This window comes from Mauremys mutica, chromosome 8, assembly GCF_020497125.1.
Source record: "Mauremys mutica isolate MM-2020 ecotype Southern chromosome 8, ASM2049712v1, whole genome shotgun sequence".
Lineage (NCBI taxonomy): Eukaryota > Metazoa > Chordata > Testudines > Geoemydidae > Mauremys > Mauremys mutica.
The window spans coordinates 18,989,849-19,009,084 of NC_059079.1; the positions used below are offsets into that span (position 1 = coordinate 18,989,849).

The following is a 19,236-nucleotide window of genomic DNA, read 5'->3' on the forward strand; positions in this document are numbered from 1 at the left end:
GGGGAGTTGTGACTCTGCAAATCAGACTCCAAGGTGTAAATCTAGACAGCTTTTCACCAAAGATCATGTTTATTGCCTTAAATAAGTGCACATGCTCAACAGTTTGAACTTCTCTCCCAGATATCCACCTGTGATACATGAGTATTTGCAGGGCCCCAAGCTGCTGACAGCCCCAGACTTCAGCACAGTTGCCAGCCTGCCATAATATCCTCCAGGAACTGCAAAATGAACAAAAATAGTGGAAAAACAGACAAATCTTTGCTGACTTTTCAGAAAACAAAACTGTCACTTTTAAGTAAAGCAGGAAATTCTTTGAATTCACTGTCTGTTCATATGAGGCACTGACAGCATATGTGCAGCCAAGTCACCTTAAAGGCTAACAAAGCCAAATAAACAGAAGCCCTGCAGATATAAGTTGTGATGCAATAAATTCAGTATATCTCTCCTTCACCATTCTGAGAATGTCCTTGAGAATCCTAGATAGTGCGAGGCTGAACTAGGCTTTGATAAATGGCTTTTTAAAGTTAACACTGTAGAGTAAAACATGGATTTGTTTGAAGTTTGCTGGTTCATTGGCTTCACCAGTTTAATTCTAAATTGGTATACGTCCATTAGGTCAAATGACCTTGTTGGAGCTTGGTTTTCCCAGTGTCTTTCATGTCGTTCTCAAGAGGGGTACAACTTGATCACCTTATTTTTAAAGACTTAAAGGCTCGTCTACGTGGGGAAATTTACTGGCAAAACTATCCTGGTATAAATATACTGCTGTAATTATACTAGTACCTGTCTCCACATGGACATTACACCATAAGCTAACCCAGCAAAAGGCACTCTTTTCTTGGCATAAGAATGTCCACATGGGAAGTTAAAGCAGTATAACTATGGAGGTATAATTATACCAGTGTAGTTCTGCTGATCAACTTCCCCATGTAGACAAGCCCTAAGCAAGATAGAAGTTATTGGTATTTGGAGAAAAAGAATCCCATGTTTTACACTGGGCACTGATGCTGGTGTTGAACATGTTTTGAAATTCTTTGTTTGCATTAGTGCATTTCCCACTTAAAACAGATATTTTCTGATTACTTTAATTTGGCCATGGTTTTAATTGTATGTAAAAGCATTGCTGAATACCACAGAAATGTAGTGTCTGAGGGCATGAAAAACTGAAGATTGCTCCTGAGTTACATTTGGCATCCTTTTCACATTCTCAACTTCATGTGGCAGAATGTAACTCTCAGTGAAATCCCCCAGGTGGGGAAGGTTGGTTTTTTTTTTTGTTTTTTTTTTAAACTAATCCGGATTCTGCCGGTAAAGTGATTTTTCTGAGTTGGGATTGTAAAGTGCTCTGTACTGCAAGGTACTGATCACACTTGATGTCTGTTGGAGTTGAGGGTGCTCCACACTTTGTGAGAGAGGGACCCTAGACACTGGTGATATTTTTGTTTAGCACCAGCTGTTTCCTGAGTTCTGTACAATGCACAGAAATGCAGACGCTCCCTGCTCTGAAGTGTTTGCACTCTAAAAGCAGGCACACAGAAGATGGAGCACATTGGAAAATGTGGGGCTACCTCCTGTAATAATTATAAACCCCTTATAAACACTGCAGAATTGAATTTTTAGGATGGATTTCTATGAGGAGAGGGTGGTGGCTTGCAGGGGCAGCTCCAGGCACCAGCGCACCAAGCGTGTGCCTGGGGCGGCAAGCCGCGGGGGGCGGCCTGCCGGTTGCTGTGAGGGCGGCAGTCAGGCTGCCTTCTGCAGCATGCCTGTGGGAGGTCTGCCGGTCCCGCAGTTTCAGCGGCAATTCGGTGGCAGGTAAGCCAAAGCCGCGGGACCGGCGGACCTCCCGCAGACATGCCGCCGAATCCGCGTTACCAGCGGACCTCCCACAGGCGCATCACCAAATGCAGCTTGACTGCTGTGCTTGGGGCGGCAAAATACATAGAGCCGCCCCTGGTGGCTTGGGGGACTGGGATAAATAGGGTAGGGGGCAGCATGGAACATACTATGCAGATGGGAGTGAGAGAAACTTAAAACCATTGTCATTTAACAGTACCCAGTGATGACCATACTATACTGTAGGGTAAGGTGGAATTCTGAACATGCCATATATAGGGTCATTAAATAATGTCTTCCTTAATTTTGCTGTGTTTTGGAAGATCCATCCTCTTTTCCCTGATAGCTGTGTGTTGGCACTTGTGTGTGTGTTTAACTGACCACTATTCTTGTAGCATGTGATCAGTCAGCATATGTCTGACCTCCTTGATAATGCTGATGTGGGAAGCCACCCTACAAGAATGTGGGATGCAGAATTCCTTGTGTGACTTTTAAAGGGCCAGCAGTTGGGAAGATTACCATTGGCGGAGGGCAAGTTTGACAGTTTGGGTTTGTATAAGTCCCTTCCCTACTCATTTAAGCCACATCCTTTTGTTCTCCTGACCTGTGCTATAATAAGTACCTCTCCAAACTCTGAACAGGCCTTTCTCCCACTCCATTCCAAATCCTTTGGTGATATTCCTTTAGTTACCTAGTCTGCTAAGCTCTGACTAACTGGGCATTCAGGTTCCACTTGCTTTGGGATGTCCTCAGCTCAGAGCTGTCCCTGAATGTTTTGTCTTTCTATTCCTGGGAAGTCCTGGAAGCTGTGAGATTTGAATATAGCAGTAAGGGCTTCTGGGTCTGCTCAAATACCAAAATGGAGGCCTGTTGGTGGTCATAAGAGGAAAAAATGGAGAGGTCCTTGCCTCAGCCATCTAACCATTTTTTTAAAAAAAGGCAGGAAGGGGGGAGACGGGGGGGGACAGGGATTTGGCTTCTGATTCTTATTTGGCATATGATTGGGTTGGTTCTTTTTTTTCCAAATTAGTTGGCTAATCTCTAATTTTTAACCCTTTCAGTTGCTCATCGAGGAAACACACACATATGCTCATCCATGTCTGTTATGCATATCTATTTTTTAGTTTCTGCTTATGCTTTACTTTTAAGTATAGTGATGTTAGCTGGATATGTTCCAGAGCTATAAAATGGTTTGATGGCAGAACATTTTTTTAAAGGCAAAGAATTCTGTAGCTCTGCAGCTATAATTGGATTTTGCAGATGTGGGATTACATTCAGTTACATGTTGATTAGTGGAATTCTGCTGTATATACTTGGTGCAGAAACGGTATAGAAGCGCAGTGGAATTCAAGGGATCCTGAATGGGGCGGCGTCCCGCGGGAGGGCGGCAGGCGGCTCCGGTGGACCTCCCGCAGGCACGCCTGCGGAGGGTCCGCTGGTCCCGCGGCTCCGGTGGACCTCCCGCAGACGTGCCTGTGGAGGGTCCGCTGGTCCCGCGGCTTCGGTGGAGCATCCGCAGGCGTGCCTGCGGGAGGTCCACCGGAGCCGCGGGACCAGCGGACTCTCCGCAGGCACGTCTGCGGGAGGTCCACCGGAGTCGCGGGACCGGCGACCGCCAGCGCGCCCCCCGCGGCGTGCCGCCCTGCTTGGGGCGGCACAAATCCTAGAGCCGCCCCTGAACAAATATCTTCCATTTTAAAATTCTTATATCTAGAACATTAACAGTTGTTGCTTCTCTAACTACTTAAAACATTAATATGGATAAATACAAGTTTTAATCCTGTCCTCTTAGAATTCCTGCAGTCCTGTTAGAATAATTCCCTTCTTGTAGGGCAATAAGTTTTTTATGGTCTGAAGTGGAAAATTTTCAAACACAGGTGCCTCAGGTTAGTCTCCTAAATCCACTTTTAGGCTCCTAAATAGAAGCGGCTTGTTTTTCCAAAGTGCAGAAATTGGTGGACAACATTTTAAAAAAGAAGAACCTAACTTTTGACCCAAGATTTTATGTAACATAGGGGCAAATTTTTGTATCTATAAATTTCATTTTCAAACTTCCATGTTTATAAACTAACCAAATGTTAGATTCTTATGGCAAATGATTCTGTTTAAATGGAAAAATGAAAAACAAAGCAGCCCGTCCTAATATATAGTTAGAAAATTAGACAGTACAGTGCCAAACAGAATGTGTTTTCAAGTATTCTGTAAAACTCATTAACAACAGTCCTGAAAGACCCAGTGTATCTATCCTTAATCTTAGGACTTTTCTATTTAGAGGTGTCGGTAAATCTTAGTTTAGGGGTTGAAGGAGTTTTAAAGATAGTTTTGCACAATACGCTATAAAATGTACTTTTGTACAATACCAATGATTGCTGAACTTATCCTGGTATGTTAAATTTTCTTAGTTATATCAAAATAGTATGTCAAGTATTCTGCTAAGTACCTCATCTCATTCCTTTTTATTAAGTTGCAGCTAGTCGATCTTCACAGCAAGGTGACAGTGATCAATGACAAAATGAAACATTTGAGCTCCACAGTTAGCTACTTAAAATTTGTCTTTTATGGTAACTATTTTTTAAATAATTTTTTAAAATGGATTCTTTGGGGCTCCCCAGAGACCTTATAACATTCTCCGCTTTCCCCATTCTGGTCCTCACTCATGTTTAATGATTGCCATCTTACAATAATAGGCAATGAAATTAAAATTAAAAGATTTGTGCAAGGTTTGTCCCCATCAAAACCACTTCTACCAAGGACTCTGGAGGTTTTTTGTTATTTTTTAAACCAGGTATTCATTCAGAGTTAGTTATTTTAAATGTCATCTTTGTTAACCTCAGCCTCTATATCAGCTATATAACCAGGATTTGATAGAGCCTCACTGTAATTTTGTAACAAAGATTAAAAAGGAACAAATCCGAAGTAACACTTGACTATATCATGTATTCAGCATCAAGAATTAAGCCCAGTCTTACAAACCATTATGGTCACCATAGTGCCTACTGCAGTTATTTCAATCCCCTCCGTACTACTGTGCTTACAATGAGAAAAACTGAGAAATTCAGACTCTCCAGCTATAAAATAGGATAAATTCTTCCCGGTCAGTTATGTCCTGGCCACCATACTAACAAATAATGCTGGCTGAAAACATTTTTTTAAAGCTGTTTCGTAGCATGGACCTTCCCCCTCCGACGCACCCACTCTCTCAGTGGTTTGGACACTGCTATTGTTTTAAATGTTCAGTGAATTCTAAGAAAATCTCTCTCTCTCCTGTCTTGCATTTACAGTCTTTCATGGAAATCCATGAAGATTTCTGAAATAACAACTGTCTTACACCAATGATAATGCTTGAGAAAAGCAGGCCCCCACTGCATGTACATACAAAAATCATCTCCTTACTCCAGGAAATATATTAGTAAATGTCAATTACTAAAAGTTATTTTTCCCTCATCCAAAAAACATGTGGCTGTATCAACATTACGAATTTAAAACATTCAGAGGCAGAGAAGAGAGACTTGCATACAAATAACCAGAAGAGAAATCAGGGGCTAAGGGAAGAGATTGTGAAAGTTAAACTGAAAAATATTGTTAGGCCATCAGTAGTTGCTTCTCACAGTAACTCACTGCAATAAACAGAAGTACAAGGCAACCACTTGCTCCCAAACTGCCAGCATGTAGTTTACAGACATGATGCTGGTGTTCAAGAGAGAAGATTTAAAACTTCTGATACTTCAAATATAAAAATAAAATTTTTCACCATGGAGCAAATTTTAGCCTCTGATTTTGTGTTCAGAATATCACACCAACAAAGTCTGCATTACCATGTGCATGTGCAAATTTAGAGCTTGGTATGAAGTCCGCTCAAACCAGATTCCACAGCAGATCATTGAGTTTGGGGTTTTACTATGGCCTTCTTGGTTATCAGCTGTAACTTACTCTTCCACACTGCCACGTTTATAGATTGACTTGCAGTGCAGTAGCTGTGAATGTGAGTTGGAAGCTGGATTAGTGTTTGTTTGCTTGATAGCACGCAGTATGCTATGGGGAGTTCAGTGCTGAGAGAGTAGTTTGAGTTTAATCTTATATTTATAGTCTGTGTTTATTTCAGGTTCTTCATCTCCGGCTCGCCCAGCAACTCCACTGGCTGCCTGCAGCAGCCCCACACCACCGCCTCCTCCACCTCGGCCCCCATCTCGGCCAAAACTGCCTCCAGGGAAGCCTGGAGTTGGTGATGTGGTATGTTCACCCTTTTCATAACCACTAATGAGAGAGGGGATTCGCAATGAATCAGGAATTTCGTGTTTGTTTCCAGTCTGATAAAACAAGTTAATAGAACTGAGCAAGTAATTCATAGCAAATAAATGAGTCTGCAAATGGTCCCTGACCAGTTCAGTTTTCTATAATTTATTCATCATTCGAAATTACACATGGGAGAATTTCTGTGAATGATTCTTACTTTGCTGATGGCTTGCTAACCGTTCACTGTGCGTATTCAGTATGTGCAGTATGAGCTGCTTGGTAGTTTTGACTGGACACAGTAGACTGTTCCCTGATTTGGATACACCCTAACTCTTAGAATCAGGATTTTTGGTGCAAATACTCAGGTTTATGAATTCAAGTTTCACTTTCCTAACACGTTTTCTGACATTGCCTTAAAATGTGCTATTTGTTGAAACATTCCTGCCACTAAATTTGTTCACTAGAATGTTTGCAGAAAGCCAACACAAAAGGACACCAGTGCAGCCAAAGTGAATTATTTTTGAGTTAATTTTTTTTCAGTTAATTACTCAGTCCTACAGGTTAAAAACCAAGAGTATCCTGCAGTAAAGTGTAGATTGTCTTTAAATGATGGAAGATGGCACACTCACGCACATGTTTTACATATCCTAAAACTTTCATTCAATTGAAGATCCTCAGAAATAACCATGTGATTATAATAGATTGCTGCTCTTGTGCCAACAGAATTAGCAAGTATTCTAGTTTGCATGGGACTTAGTATCGTTCTTACAGTATTTTGCTTAAGTGTCTTGTCATAGGAACACTGGGAAATCCTGGTTGGCTAGTGAGGAGGGGAAGATGTGTTCTAATCTTGGTGGTATCTCACACTACAATAATTATCCTGTGTCCCCATTTTTAAATGCTGTATAAATAAGAACAAAATGTATCATTTAAAATGGTATGATTTGTAATGCTATAAAATGTTGCTACAAACCTTCTCTATATTAATGAATTGTGGAATTAAGGCCCATTCCTGAAAGCACATTGCATGTAGAACTCTTAGTACTGTTTAGAACTCTACTAGCCAGCGAAGGTTTGGCCTGCAGAAGGATTCCAGAATCATGCCCTGAAAAAATAATTTTCTTTCTTTCTTTGGGTTTATACATATATCTTTTCATCACAGTGGGTTGGCTCCACTAGGACCTAATGGACACTTACTGCTTCAAGTGGGTTATCACAAGGTTTAATGTGTGTGAATCCAGCCACAAGTGGCAACTCATTAAATATTTACTTTGTGTAGTATTTACCCATAACATACCATCCGTCCTGCATTTTCTAGCCTTAAATTGCCATCTCGTAGTTAGATGGTGTTGCGGGGTCCGAAGCAAACGCTGGGTCGTCTATGTCTAGAATTCTCCCATCTCTCTCCTGCTTGTTTTAAAATTTTATAGCACTGCCAATTTTTTGAAAATTGTAAGAATACTTTGTGGCCCAAGAGGAGAAAACAAACTTAGACTTGCAAGACAGAATTTTTCATCGATTTTCCTAGGCCTTATCTTCTTTAAAGCATCATTTGTATTAAAGGTGTGAGACCCATTAAGATCCACATTATTTACTGTGGGTGAAGAAGGTATTAAGATTACTGGTATATAAAAGCCTTATGTCTGTGTTCAAAGGCATCTGTTAATATTTGGTGTAAATGTTACAGTATGTATATTTTTAATCTTGCGTTATTTTGTGTTTTTCTACAGTCCAGGCCTTTTAGCCCTCCTATTCACTCATCCAGTCCTCCTCCGGTAGCACCTTTAGCCCGTGCTGAAAGTACTTCTTCCATATCATCCACCAATTCCTTGAGTGCAGCCACTACTCCCACAGTTGGTAAAAACCACAGGTTTCTTTTGTAATCTTTTATAGAGTTGAATGGCTTTTTTAAAAATTTGAGTTTCTGAAACCCTCTACTTTGTGTTATCATTTTCTAAAATTTTGCTTTCATGTTCATATTCTTTTAAAGCAGTTTAAGTGAAAGAAATATAAACTATTACCCAGCCTATACAGGAGTTTTCCTATTCTGTTGGATATAAAAGTGTTTTAAGAGTATGGGTATTTGGTAAAAGTAAAAGATATCACCAATGAGGTATGGTGTTAGTTTTAATTGATATCTATAAACTTAGTCAAAAGAAGAATGGGAACATTTTTCTTTTCTTTTTTGGTGGGAGGTGGGTTGGGGGAGCCAAGATTTAAAATTGGATGGTGGCATCCTGGAAACAATTACTCCTAAACCAGGTCGAGTTTTCAGTCTGATATTTGCCTTTAAAGTGGTAGATAGCAAAACTTTGGGGTCTTGCAAAAGCTTTAGAACTTTTCAAAACAACTAGGGTTTCTGATACATCTTAGAACTTGGAAAAAATGGTGCAGTTTCCTTCTAGAGGAAACTAAAACACTCTTTAAAAACGTGATTCACTTGCTAAGTAGATTAGGTAACACTTTCTGTAGTGTGAAAAAATAAATACAGAAAATATTGTAAGGCTGACAGCTCCTAGGTTTGGATGCTTTTGAGTCATGGCTTTCTCCCTCTGGGTCTCCTCCCTCCCCTTTCTTGGTACAAGACACTCTTTTATTCTCTCTGTCTCTGCCTCTTTCTCATTTACGAGGTTTTTGCTCCGTCTCCTCATATGGACTCTTATCTGCTACAGACCCAGGTCTCTTTGTTTCCTCTCTCTCTCTCTCTTGTATTCCCTCTGTCTTCATCAAGACACCTCTCTCTCGCTTCTGTAGATCTTCAATCCCTTTTCTGTTCCAGGTGTTCTCCTAATTTTCCATTGTTTTTGCCCCTTATCTCTGTCCCACTCTCATCGCCGCCATCTGACTGAACTATGTCTCACCAGTTCTCCTATCGCTTGCTTCTTACATTCTCCATTTTCTTTCAGGACGATTTTCAGTTCAGTTACTATATGGGATTTGCTTCATGGGGGAAGGGGACTTGCACTGCCACTGAAATTGTTTTTCCTGGTTAGTCTGAAACAGTGTAGCTGTCCCCCCATGGAAGCCAATTTGCTATTGTTGAATGTTCAAACCCAGGACATCTGAAAATGAAAATTAAGTGTGTGTGTTGTCCCCACTTTGATATTGAATGGCATTACTTTTGGAGAGCTTTAAAGTATAGTATTAACAACAGGTTTTATTCCTAGGCTTTATTCCCAATACAAAGAAAGGATTTTAGGAATTGTTTTTGTTTGTTTGAAAATGGAGGTAGTTTGAGCTGAACCCTAGATTCAACCTTTCTTCTCAAACGTGGAGAAAGTCTGGATCTGAATGTTTGCAGTTTGTATCAGTCTCTGGCTAAAACCCAAGGGCATTTTCATTTCTTTATTTATTGTTTGCTGTAGCTTTGATTTATTAAGTCTCCATTCTACCATTTTTTCACTTTCCACTCGCCTTCTTTACGTTTGTATCCTCTATTCCCACTTCCTGGTGGTCACCATTACATCGTAGCATGTCCCTGAAATAAATGCATTTCAACCAGTCAGCATATAATTTATTAAATCCAAATTAGAATGTATTTTCCTCTAATGCACAGAGCAAGGATCCATGCTCTGTATGTACATGAGGACTAAATGGCAAAAAATGTGTGATTTGTAATTCTCATATAGCATCTCTGAAATTGGTATTCAATAACATAGATTTTCATTTAATATTTGGATCCTTATCAGTGAGCACACCTTTGAAAATAGAATAGCAGATAGCATAAAGAAAGCAAGGGTAAATAAAGAACAAGCTGATCTGTTTCAGATATGCTAGGAAAAGTTTGAATGAAATTTAGATGAGTCTCCGGGCAGGTCAAAGTGTTGAGATAAATATGGTATGTTTTGCCAACACTTCAGCATTCATGAACAATCTTTTCCAATGTAAAAAAAATAAAAATGCTTCCCCTCAGTAATCATGTTGAATTCCTTTCTACCTATTTAATTTCCTGGACATATATATTTTGTCAGTGGAAGGAAAATCTCTCTGCTTCTCTCATATATGATTTTCATTCCATTCCTCCAGTCTGTATAGCATGTACCGGAGGAGAACACAGGACAATGTTGCAAAAATACTTCCTTTAAGGTTCTAGCACAAAAAAGTAGCTACTGGTATTTAATTACCCTTTTCATTGTTGGATTGTACTTTTGGGGGATGAAAGCAATACTAGTTGAGGTGAAGGTTACAGCTTTGAGCATCAGAATCAAGGTTATTGGGGTATAACTTTGGTATGAGTTAATTACTCTGAGTGATAGGTGAACTGCAAAAGCTTCAGAGGTTTGATCAGAGCAGCATCCAAAAATGAGATGCTTATTATAACCATCACTGAACTATCTAAACTTCTTTTGTTTAAAAATCAGGTTGTTAATCTCACAAAAAGTAAGTAGCTTTTGTCTGAATTCGGGGTTTAGAATCTGATCTTCCTAATTATACTGAGATAGTTCCCACATCAAGATAATAAATTAAATTTTTCTTGTGCACCAAGAGCACACAGTACAATCACCTTAAAAATAAGAGAGCCTGCACAACTGCATATCACAAGATCTATGGAATGTTCTCTTGGGTGCCATCTTGGATTTGTTCCTTCAGGAAATTTAATCCCCGTGGCTGCTGCTTAAGCTTTTAAAGTGTTGGGTTTTTTCAGTTTTAGTAGATGTAGGCAATGCTTCCAATAAACAATATTTAAATTGCTTTGAAGATGCACCCTTCTAAAAGCTGCCTAAGTGACCCTGGGCACTGACACTTCACCTGGAGCAAATTGAAAATTGTGGCTCCTATATTACCCCACAAAATTCCACTCTGTCCTGTAGGATTTCAACCCTTTTAAGAGGTAAACGTGCAGGGAAGCTGCTTCCTTTTTGGTAAAGCAAGTGCAGAAGGAACAGTTCTGTCAGGACTCTTCCCTCTCTTGCCCCTCCCATTTTTTCTAATGGCCCCTGCGTATGGTGGATCTCTAATTTGAAAGAAGTAATATTTTTGCATGAGGAAGTATACATACTAGAAAGGGCAAGTCTAATTCCTTCATCGGGGGCTCACTCAGCCAGTCACAGTATATCTCTACATACCATGGCATCATTACAGGGTACCTATTTTAACACAGATGAGTTGTTACTGAATAAATTCTTCAATGCACTAGCCACAGACAGGCTTTTCTTTAGCACTGGGAATGAATGTCTTCTCCCTTCATCTTTTTAGTAAACAAGTGTATTTATTGTAGTCATTAACAGGCCAGCCATGCACTCCATTTCACATCCTAGTTCCTCTGTGTCCATATGAACCCTTTTCCTGAATAGTGCTGGAGTGTGGGAGCATATTCCTCAAATATATCTTTGTTTTGCCAAAGTCCCTCACATTTGTCCCGTGTCACGTGGGAGTGCTGATTGCTTTCTCTCAGAAGCAGAGTGGTTCTGAGGGGTGATTGAGATTATCTATTCATTTCAAATTAAAATGTATCCTTGTCATGTTACCTGGAAGTGTGCACAGACGTTAGCACAGAAGGCAGAGGTAGGAGTTTTTTTAGAGGTATCAGCAGTTCAGAAGCATGGCTAAACCTTTCATGGATTAGTGTGTTGTCATTTCATATAAAGGTGATTCAAGTGCCACTCAGAAAACAACTGCAACCCACTCCAGGATTCCCCAGTGTAATAGAAAGGTTAATGTGTGATTCTCTCTATGGCAGCTGAATATGCCATTGGCTGCTTCCATTTTGACCTGATGTTGATTTTTTTTTTGCTACAAATTAATAGGGACAGAGGCAGCGGGTAGGCCTATGCTAAAGCAAATAAAGTTGTATGTTTTTGCTGCCAAAAGAGTGCTGAATAAGAACATAAGAATGGCCATATTAGGTCATATGAATGGTCCATCTAACCCAGGATCCTGTCTTCTGATAGTAGACGCTGTCGGATTCTTCACAGGGAATGAATAGAGCAGAGCAACTATCAAGTGATCGTCCAGTCCCAGCTTGTGACAGTCAGAGGTTTAGGGATGTCCAGAGCATAAGCTTGCATCTCTAGCCAGCGTGGCTAATAGCCATTGGTGGACCTATCCTCCATGAACTTATCTAATTATTGTTTTTTAGCCCAGTTTTACTTTTGGCCTTCACAACTTTCCCTGCCAATGAGTTCCACAGATTGACTGTGTATTGTGTGAAGTAGTATGTCCTTATAAGCTGCAGCAGAGAGGCAAGCAAACAGCGGTTGGCTTAAGGCAGCTATGTGTCATCAAGAGAAAAGAGCAGTAGGTGTGGAACATTCATAGCTCAGAGCCTTCATTAGCAGTGACTCCTAGTCAAAGCTACATCTGGCCACTCCTGAACTAGCCTCTTAGAAGGAGATCTCTGTACTTACATTTGACAACCCCACAGGTTTACCTTGTGGCACAGTAAGAGTATTGGACTTGCATTGTGTTGAGGAACAGATGTACTGGCTGCTCTTTAGACTCATATAGCCATAAAAAAGACATTCCCTGTCCATTTGTCCATCCACTTGAAATACGTATCTGTGCAAGTCCAAATATAGTAATGAACAGAGCTTTTAACTAGCTCCACTATGCTGTTAGAGATTTGTTTCAGAGTTGCAAAGATTATACCATTTGATGGACCTTATCCAAAAGAATATTGAACAGAATGATTTTATTTATTTGTCTCTTCTTGTGATTTGGTTTTCTTTCTTTGTTGTTGCTTGTGCAGTTTGAATAACACATTGTAGAAAGAAAGACTCCATTGTTTCTATTTCAGTGACCTTTAAATTATTTTTCTCATTTAAGTTCTTGTATTTTGTTGATATAGTGCACTGCTTGATTTCATTTGGCATTTGTGTTTTCATTCTTTTGTCTTTTACGTTTCTTTTGCTCATGGTATCAGAAGATGATGCTTTTATTGACAAACTGCCCACGTTTGAAAGGCACTGTGAAACGCCTGCAGGTACTGTATTAGCAGAGTGGTTTCAAGAAATCTGGATTAAAACTCCAAGCCATTGTCTCATAAGACTGCCTATAAAACTTATGGACATGCTTTCTCCTCAACCACCATGAATGTCCAGTGCATATGACATACATATGTTTAAAAATGGAACTTGTGCCACAAAAAATAGCAGCACATTGCATGACAGTTTCTCCGTGACCAAAAAGATTGAGAGGTGATATGCTACTGTTTTGTGAATTTAAATTGAAGGAATAAATTTAACTGCTCAAAAATACATTTTAAAATTATTTCAGCAGTACATAATATTTATAATGTTTGTTCTCCGGTACTTTCAAGGTGGTGTGAGTCCAAGTAAACTGGTAATTCTGGTGGGAAGGGTAAAAAATTAAATTAGAACTTTCTACTCCAGGTGCTTGACCTGGAATTTTATGTCCTAAAATACAATTTAAAAAAATACATACATTTTACAAAAACACCAACAGACAATGCAAGGTACAGCCTCCTGCCCAATACAGCTTGCTAATCCTATTTAAGCACCATAGAGACACCACTGGAGATGAAGAGGATAATGCAAGTGACGAAGTTTGTCAAAACAAGTGCAGTTAAATATACTAACCCAGCCTGCATGAACAGGAAGCCTCTTCTACTCCACGCATAGGCAACTACTATCAAGCCGGCAAAAACACCCCTCCATCTAGTCTTCCATAGCTTGCTTTTTGCTTTCTGTTTTCTAAACCAAAAAACAGAGTTTTAAACACCATCCCCCTTTTCCTTGCACATTAACGGCTTGCAGTGCCTCTTCCCTCCCCCATAGTGAGATAAGTTACCTGCTCTGTGACTCACACTGTGTCCTTCTCTCTCCCTCTCCTTAACCTTTCCCATCCCGCTTCAACTCCTGGCCATACAGAGAATGAACAGCCTTCCCTCGTTTGGTTTGACAGAGGAAAGTTTTATTTGACTTTTGAAGGTAAGTAGTACATAGCATACCAGCTTGTAACTTACTCCCCTTTGCTCTTACTATTTAAGTCCTATGGTTTCCTTCAAAACTTCCCCTCTAACTTTTTGTATGAAAATGCTATGGCTACTTAGATGACATCATATCACAAGTTCAACAAGGATCATTTAAATTTGATTTGTACATTTGTCTCCCTTCAATTACTTTTTTTAAAGAACAAAAAGAGACTTTTCTTGTGTAAATCATGAATATATTCTACAGAACAAAATCACTTATATTGCCAAAGAACTTGACTCTGTCAACCAGGGCTTTTTTACACTCTTCTGCAAACCACTTGGCACACTAAATGTATCGCTAAACAATATGATGACTGAAACCTAAATTACTATTTTATTTTCTATTGGCCTTTACCCTCTTCTGAGTGATTTAACTAGTATTAGCACACTGCCCATTTTAAACTTCCTAGAAAACCTGTGACATACTTAAGGTATATTGGAGAGTAATGTGAAAATAACATCTATATGATTATCTTGAGGGTACTGCTCATCATTTTGTAAAAGTAGGAAATCAGGAAATGTGTCCTACAACTGCTGTACAGAATTCATCAGCATCTGCGTAATCCCAGCATTGGATCTAATTAATTTTCAGTCAGTCTATAAAATTGAGTTATCCTTCTGAATTAGAGAGCTGTGCAATTAGTCTGTTCACTTTGAATTACTAGTAACCTTTACCAACTCTTGTATTATAGCTGAGTCTGTAAAATCTGTCCCTTATAAATTTTTGTTTTCAGAGATTTATTCAAGTCAATTTTAAAAACTCACTTGAGGCTAATAATGCAATCATCTATCCTGGGAACAAATTAAAACACAATCTGTTTGGCCTTTAAGTTTTAAGTGTGCGCAAAAGAAAAAAAGTCCACTTGACTGGTCTGGGTGGTTTACGTGAGTTTATTGCTAATAAGAATTACCAGGTTGACAGCACTGGAGAGTGAAGTCATCTGTGTATAAAGAGAATAGGCACCGTGGGCAAAAGGAGTGCAAGCTGCCCCTCTCTACTAAGGACCTCAGGCTTGACCTGGGGGGGGGACTAACTTTAAACAGTGAAAGAGTAATTGAGTCTCTACGCCCATTCAGCATTTAGTCTGCCATTAGAGATGACTATACGTGGTGACAAATGTGATGGTGGCTTAGTGAATTGGGCATTTTTCTAATAGAGAGTGGACTGAGACCATCAAATTTCCCATAGGCAGCAGATTAGCCATCAAATGGTGGTAAATGTAGGACACTAGCAACTTAACCAGATGGTGTATCTATGGCTAATTTGGATAGAACAGGAGTGAGTAATCCTCTGAGCCATCCAGTTTCTCGCTTTTTGATATTTAAAAAGTTTTGGCTGAGTTATTAACACTGGAAAATCAGCTACTGCTTACACATCATGCCTGCTTTACAATCAGACACTAAAATGCCTACACTACAAATCTTATGGTCTATTTGCCTACTTGGATAAGGGCAGTCTTAGTGCTTTCAAATTATGCTGCAGAGATATGAAGCTTATGTTGTGGTGTTTAGGGAAGTATATAGATTATATTTTAACATTAGTTCTTGAGCTAGAATGTGGGTCAGGGAGATGGGCAAGGAGGGATAAAATCCGATTCCTAACTTATGGCAAGCTTCTCAACATTTCCAGGGTTTTAAAATACAATTTATATAGTACTTATACACAGTATTTGAGAGGAGTTATAGTCCTTGCTCAGCATTTTAGAGGCGGGCATATTTTAGCCAGGACTGAGTCCAGTTCAGGAGCTTTAAGGTAGGCAAAGGGTGGTAGGCAAACAATGGACAGTGCGTCTATAACCTCAGTAAGTCAATTTGATTTTAACTAAAACTAGGATTATCATTCTTAAAATCGTTTCATCTGAACATCGATTGGAAGATGCCAAGGTTAAACTCCCTTAAGGTTTACAAAATCCATGATGGAACTATTTCTTTCCTTCTGCTCATTGCCTTTATTCCAAAGGTTGTCATATCAGTGGGTATGTGAGATCTGGCATCTTATTCTACAGTTGTTCCCAGGTGTCTGGATTAGAAAACATCCAGAGTGAAGACATGCCAAGTCATGTTTCTTAAATTAGAATCCTCAAAAAAAGGATAATAAGGAGGAGGCAAATCATAGGAGTCTCATCACCATCTTGCTATCGGAAGTCTTCTATGATTGTGCTTATGTTTACTGAAGCTCTCTTTCCTGCTAGCTGCTTCTTTGGATTCACTAATTCTTGAACAGATCTTTTTACCATCAAGGAGCCAAGTATTTGGGGGAGTTACTACTTTTTTTGTTTGTAGATAATTTAGAAATGTTTCCTCTGAATCAGAGCCAAAAAGCATTCTCTTTCTTTTTCCTCTAGTAAAAGTTCCCCAGACAGAAAACTCTTTGGCTTCTGTATATACTATTTCAGGTTTCTTATGTAGTAACTCTACTCTGGGTAAACAATCCTAGAATCTGCTTTCATCACTCAGCATTTAGATTGTTGCACACATCAGCTGGCTTTCAGCATCTTCTATGATTAGAGTTATAGCTGCCAAGCATTTCCTTTGAGCTGCTAATATCTTGAATAATCTGATGTGGCTCAACTGAGGTAAAGAGCCAACATTCCAGCTCCTAACAGATATTTTTCTTAGGCTTCATTTAATGAAGTTGTTGCCAACGTAATGCTGAACTAGTTCTGAAACAAGGTGTGTGTCTTGGAATAGAGAGTATTCAAGAAGGCGGGGCTGGGGTTACCCTCTTGGCTAAGATCAAGTGCAGTATACGATCACTAGACCACTGGTAAAAATTCGGGCAGACTGATTATTAAACATTTGTAGCGGATCATCCCTAAGTTGCACAGAAAAAGGGTTTTGATAATTGTGATCTCTTAGCCTTGATGTTTAGTGACATTCTTACTTTAGGTAACAGTTCTGTACTGGGAAAGGGAATGGACGCATTAGCCTGATGGTTTCTATGATAAAACATCAGAGGAGTAGCCATGTTAGTCTGGATCTGTAAAAAGCAACAAAGAGTCCTGTGGCACCTTATAGACTAACAGTTACTCTCTTATAGACTCATAGACTTTAAGGTCAGAAGGGACCATTATAATCATCTAGTCTGACCTCCTGCACAAAGCAGGCCACAGAATCTTACCCATCCACTTCTATAACAAACCCCTAGCCTATGTCTGAGTTATCAAAGTCCCCAAATTGCAGTTTGAAGACCTCAAGCTGCAGAGAATCCTCCAGAAAGTGACCCGTGCCCCATGCTGCAGAGGAAGGCGAAAAACCTCCAGGGCCTCTGCCAATCTGCCCCGGAGGAAAATTCCTTCCCGACCCCAAATATGGCGATCAGTTAAACTCTGAGCATGTGGGCAAGACTCACCAGCCAGCACCCAGGAAAGAATTCTCTGCAGTAACTCAGATCCCATCCCATCTAACATCCCATCACAGACTACTGGGCATACTTACCTGCTGATCATCAAAGATCAATTGCCAAAATTAATTGCCAAAATTAGGCTATCCCATCATACCATCCCTTCCATAAACTTATCAAGCTTAGTCTTAAAGCCAGATATGTCTTTTGCCCCCACTACTCCCCTTGGAAGGCTGTTCCAGAACTTCACTCCTCTAATGGTTAGAAACCTGTGTCTAATTTCAAGTCTAAACTTCCTAGTGTCCAGTTTATACCCATTTGTTCTTGTGTCCACATTGGTACTAAGCTTAAATAATTCCTTTCCCTCCCTAATATTAATCCCTCTGATATATTTATAAAGAGCAAGCATATCCCCCCACAACCTTCTTTTGGTTAGGCTAAACAAGCCCAGCTCTTTGAGTCTCCTTTCATAAGACAGGTTTTCCATTCCTCGGATCATCCTAGTAGCCTGTCTCTGAACCTGTTCCAGTTTGAATTCATCCTTCTTAGACATGGGAGACCAGAACTACACACAGTATTCCAGATGAGGTCTCACCAGTGCCTTATATAACGGTACTAACACCTCCTTATCTTTGCTGGAAATACCTCGCCTGATGCATCCTAAAACTGAATTAGCTTTTTTAACGGCCATAGCACATTGGCTGCTCATAGTCATCCTGTGATCAACCAATACTCCAAGGTCCTCCTCCTCCTCTGTTACTTCCAACTGATGTGTCCCCAATTTATAACTAAAATTCTTATTATTAATCCCTAAATGCATGACCTTGCACTTTTCACTATTGAATTTCATCCTATTACTATTACTCCAGTTTACAAGGTCATCCAGATCTTTCTGTATGATATCCCGGTCCTTCTCTATGTTAGCAATACCTCCCAGCTTTGTGTCATCCGCAAACTTTATTAGCACATTCCCGCTTTTTGTGCCAAGGTCAGTAATAAAAAGGTTAAATGAGATTGGTCCCAAAACTGATCCCTGAGGAACTCCACTAGTAACCTCCTTCCAGCCTGACAGTTCACCCTTCAGTACAACCCATTGTAGTCTCCCCTTTAACCAGTTCCTTATCCACCTTTCAATTTTCATATTGATCCCCATCTTTTCCAATTTAACTAATAATTCCCCATGTGGAACCGTGTCAAATTCCTTACTGAAATTGAGGTAAATTAGATCTACTGCATTTCCTTTGTCTAAATAATGTTACCTTCTCAAAGCAGGAGATCAGGTTGGTTTGGCATGATCTACCTTTTGTAAAACCATGTTGTAATTTGTCCCAATTACCATTGACCTCAATGTCCTTAACTACTTTCTCCTTCAAAATTTTTTCCAAGACCTTACATATTACAGATGTCAAACTAACAGGCCTATAGTTACTCGGATCACTTTTTTTCCATTTCTTAAAAATAGGAACTATGTTAGCAATTCTCCAGTCGTATGGCACAACCCCTGAGTTTACCGATTCATTAAAAATTCTTGCTAATGGGCTTGCAATTTCATGTGCCAGTTCCTTTAATATTCTTGGATGAAGATTATCTGGGCCCTCCAATTTTGTCCCATTAAGCTGTTCGAGTTTGGCTTCTACCTCAGATGTGGTAATATCTACCTCCATATCCTCATTCTCATTTGTCATCCTTCCATTATCCCTAAGCTCCTCATTAGTCTTATTAAAGACTGAGGCAAAGTATTTATTTAGATATTGGGCCATGCCTAGGTTATCCTTAACCTCCATTCCATCCTCAGTGTTTAGTGGTCCCACTTCTTCTTTCTTTGTTTTCTTCTTATTTATATGGCTATAGAACCTTTTACTATTGGTTTTAATTCCCTTTGCAAGGTCCA

General features: G+C 39.7%; 1 protein-coding gene across 3 annotated transcripts in view; it reads left to right on the top strand.

Annotated features, from left to right (window-relative positions):
• The window catches only part of SGIP1 (SH3GL interacting endocytic adaptor 1), a 150,530-nt gene that overhangs the window by 100,932 nt on the left and 30,362 nt on the right, over positions 1 to 19,236 (top strand). For 2 of the 3 annotated variants that reach the window (XM_045028905.1, XM_045028906.1), the window contains 2 exons: positions 5,939 to 6,066; positions 7,800 to 7,926. In XM_045028905.1, the coding sequence (XP_044884840.1) occupies positions 5,939 to 6,066; positions 7,800 to 7,926 (255 nt within the window). Of the gene's footprint in view, positions 1 to 5,938; positions 6,067 to 7,799; positions 7,927 to 13,898; positions 13,959 to 19,236 lie in introns of all 3 variants that reach the window. The other variant, XM_045028904.1, reaches the window with a different exon arrangement.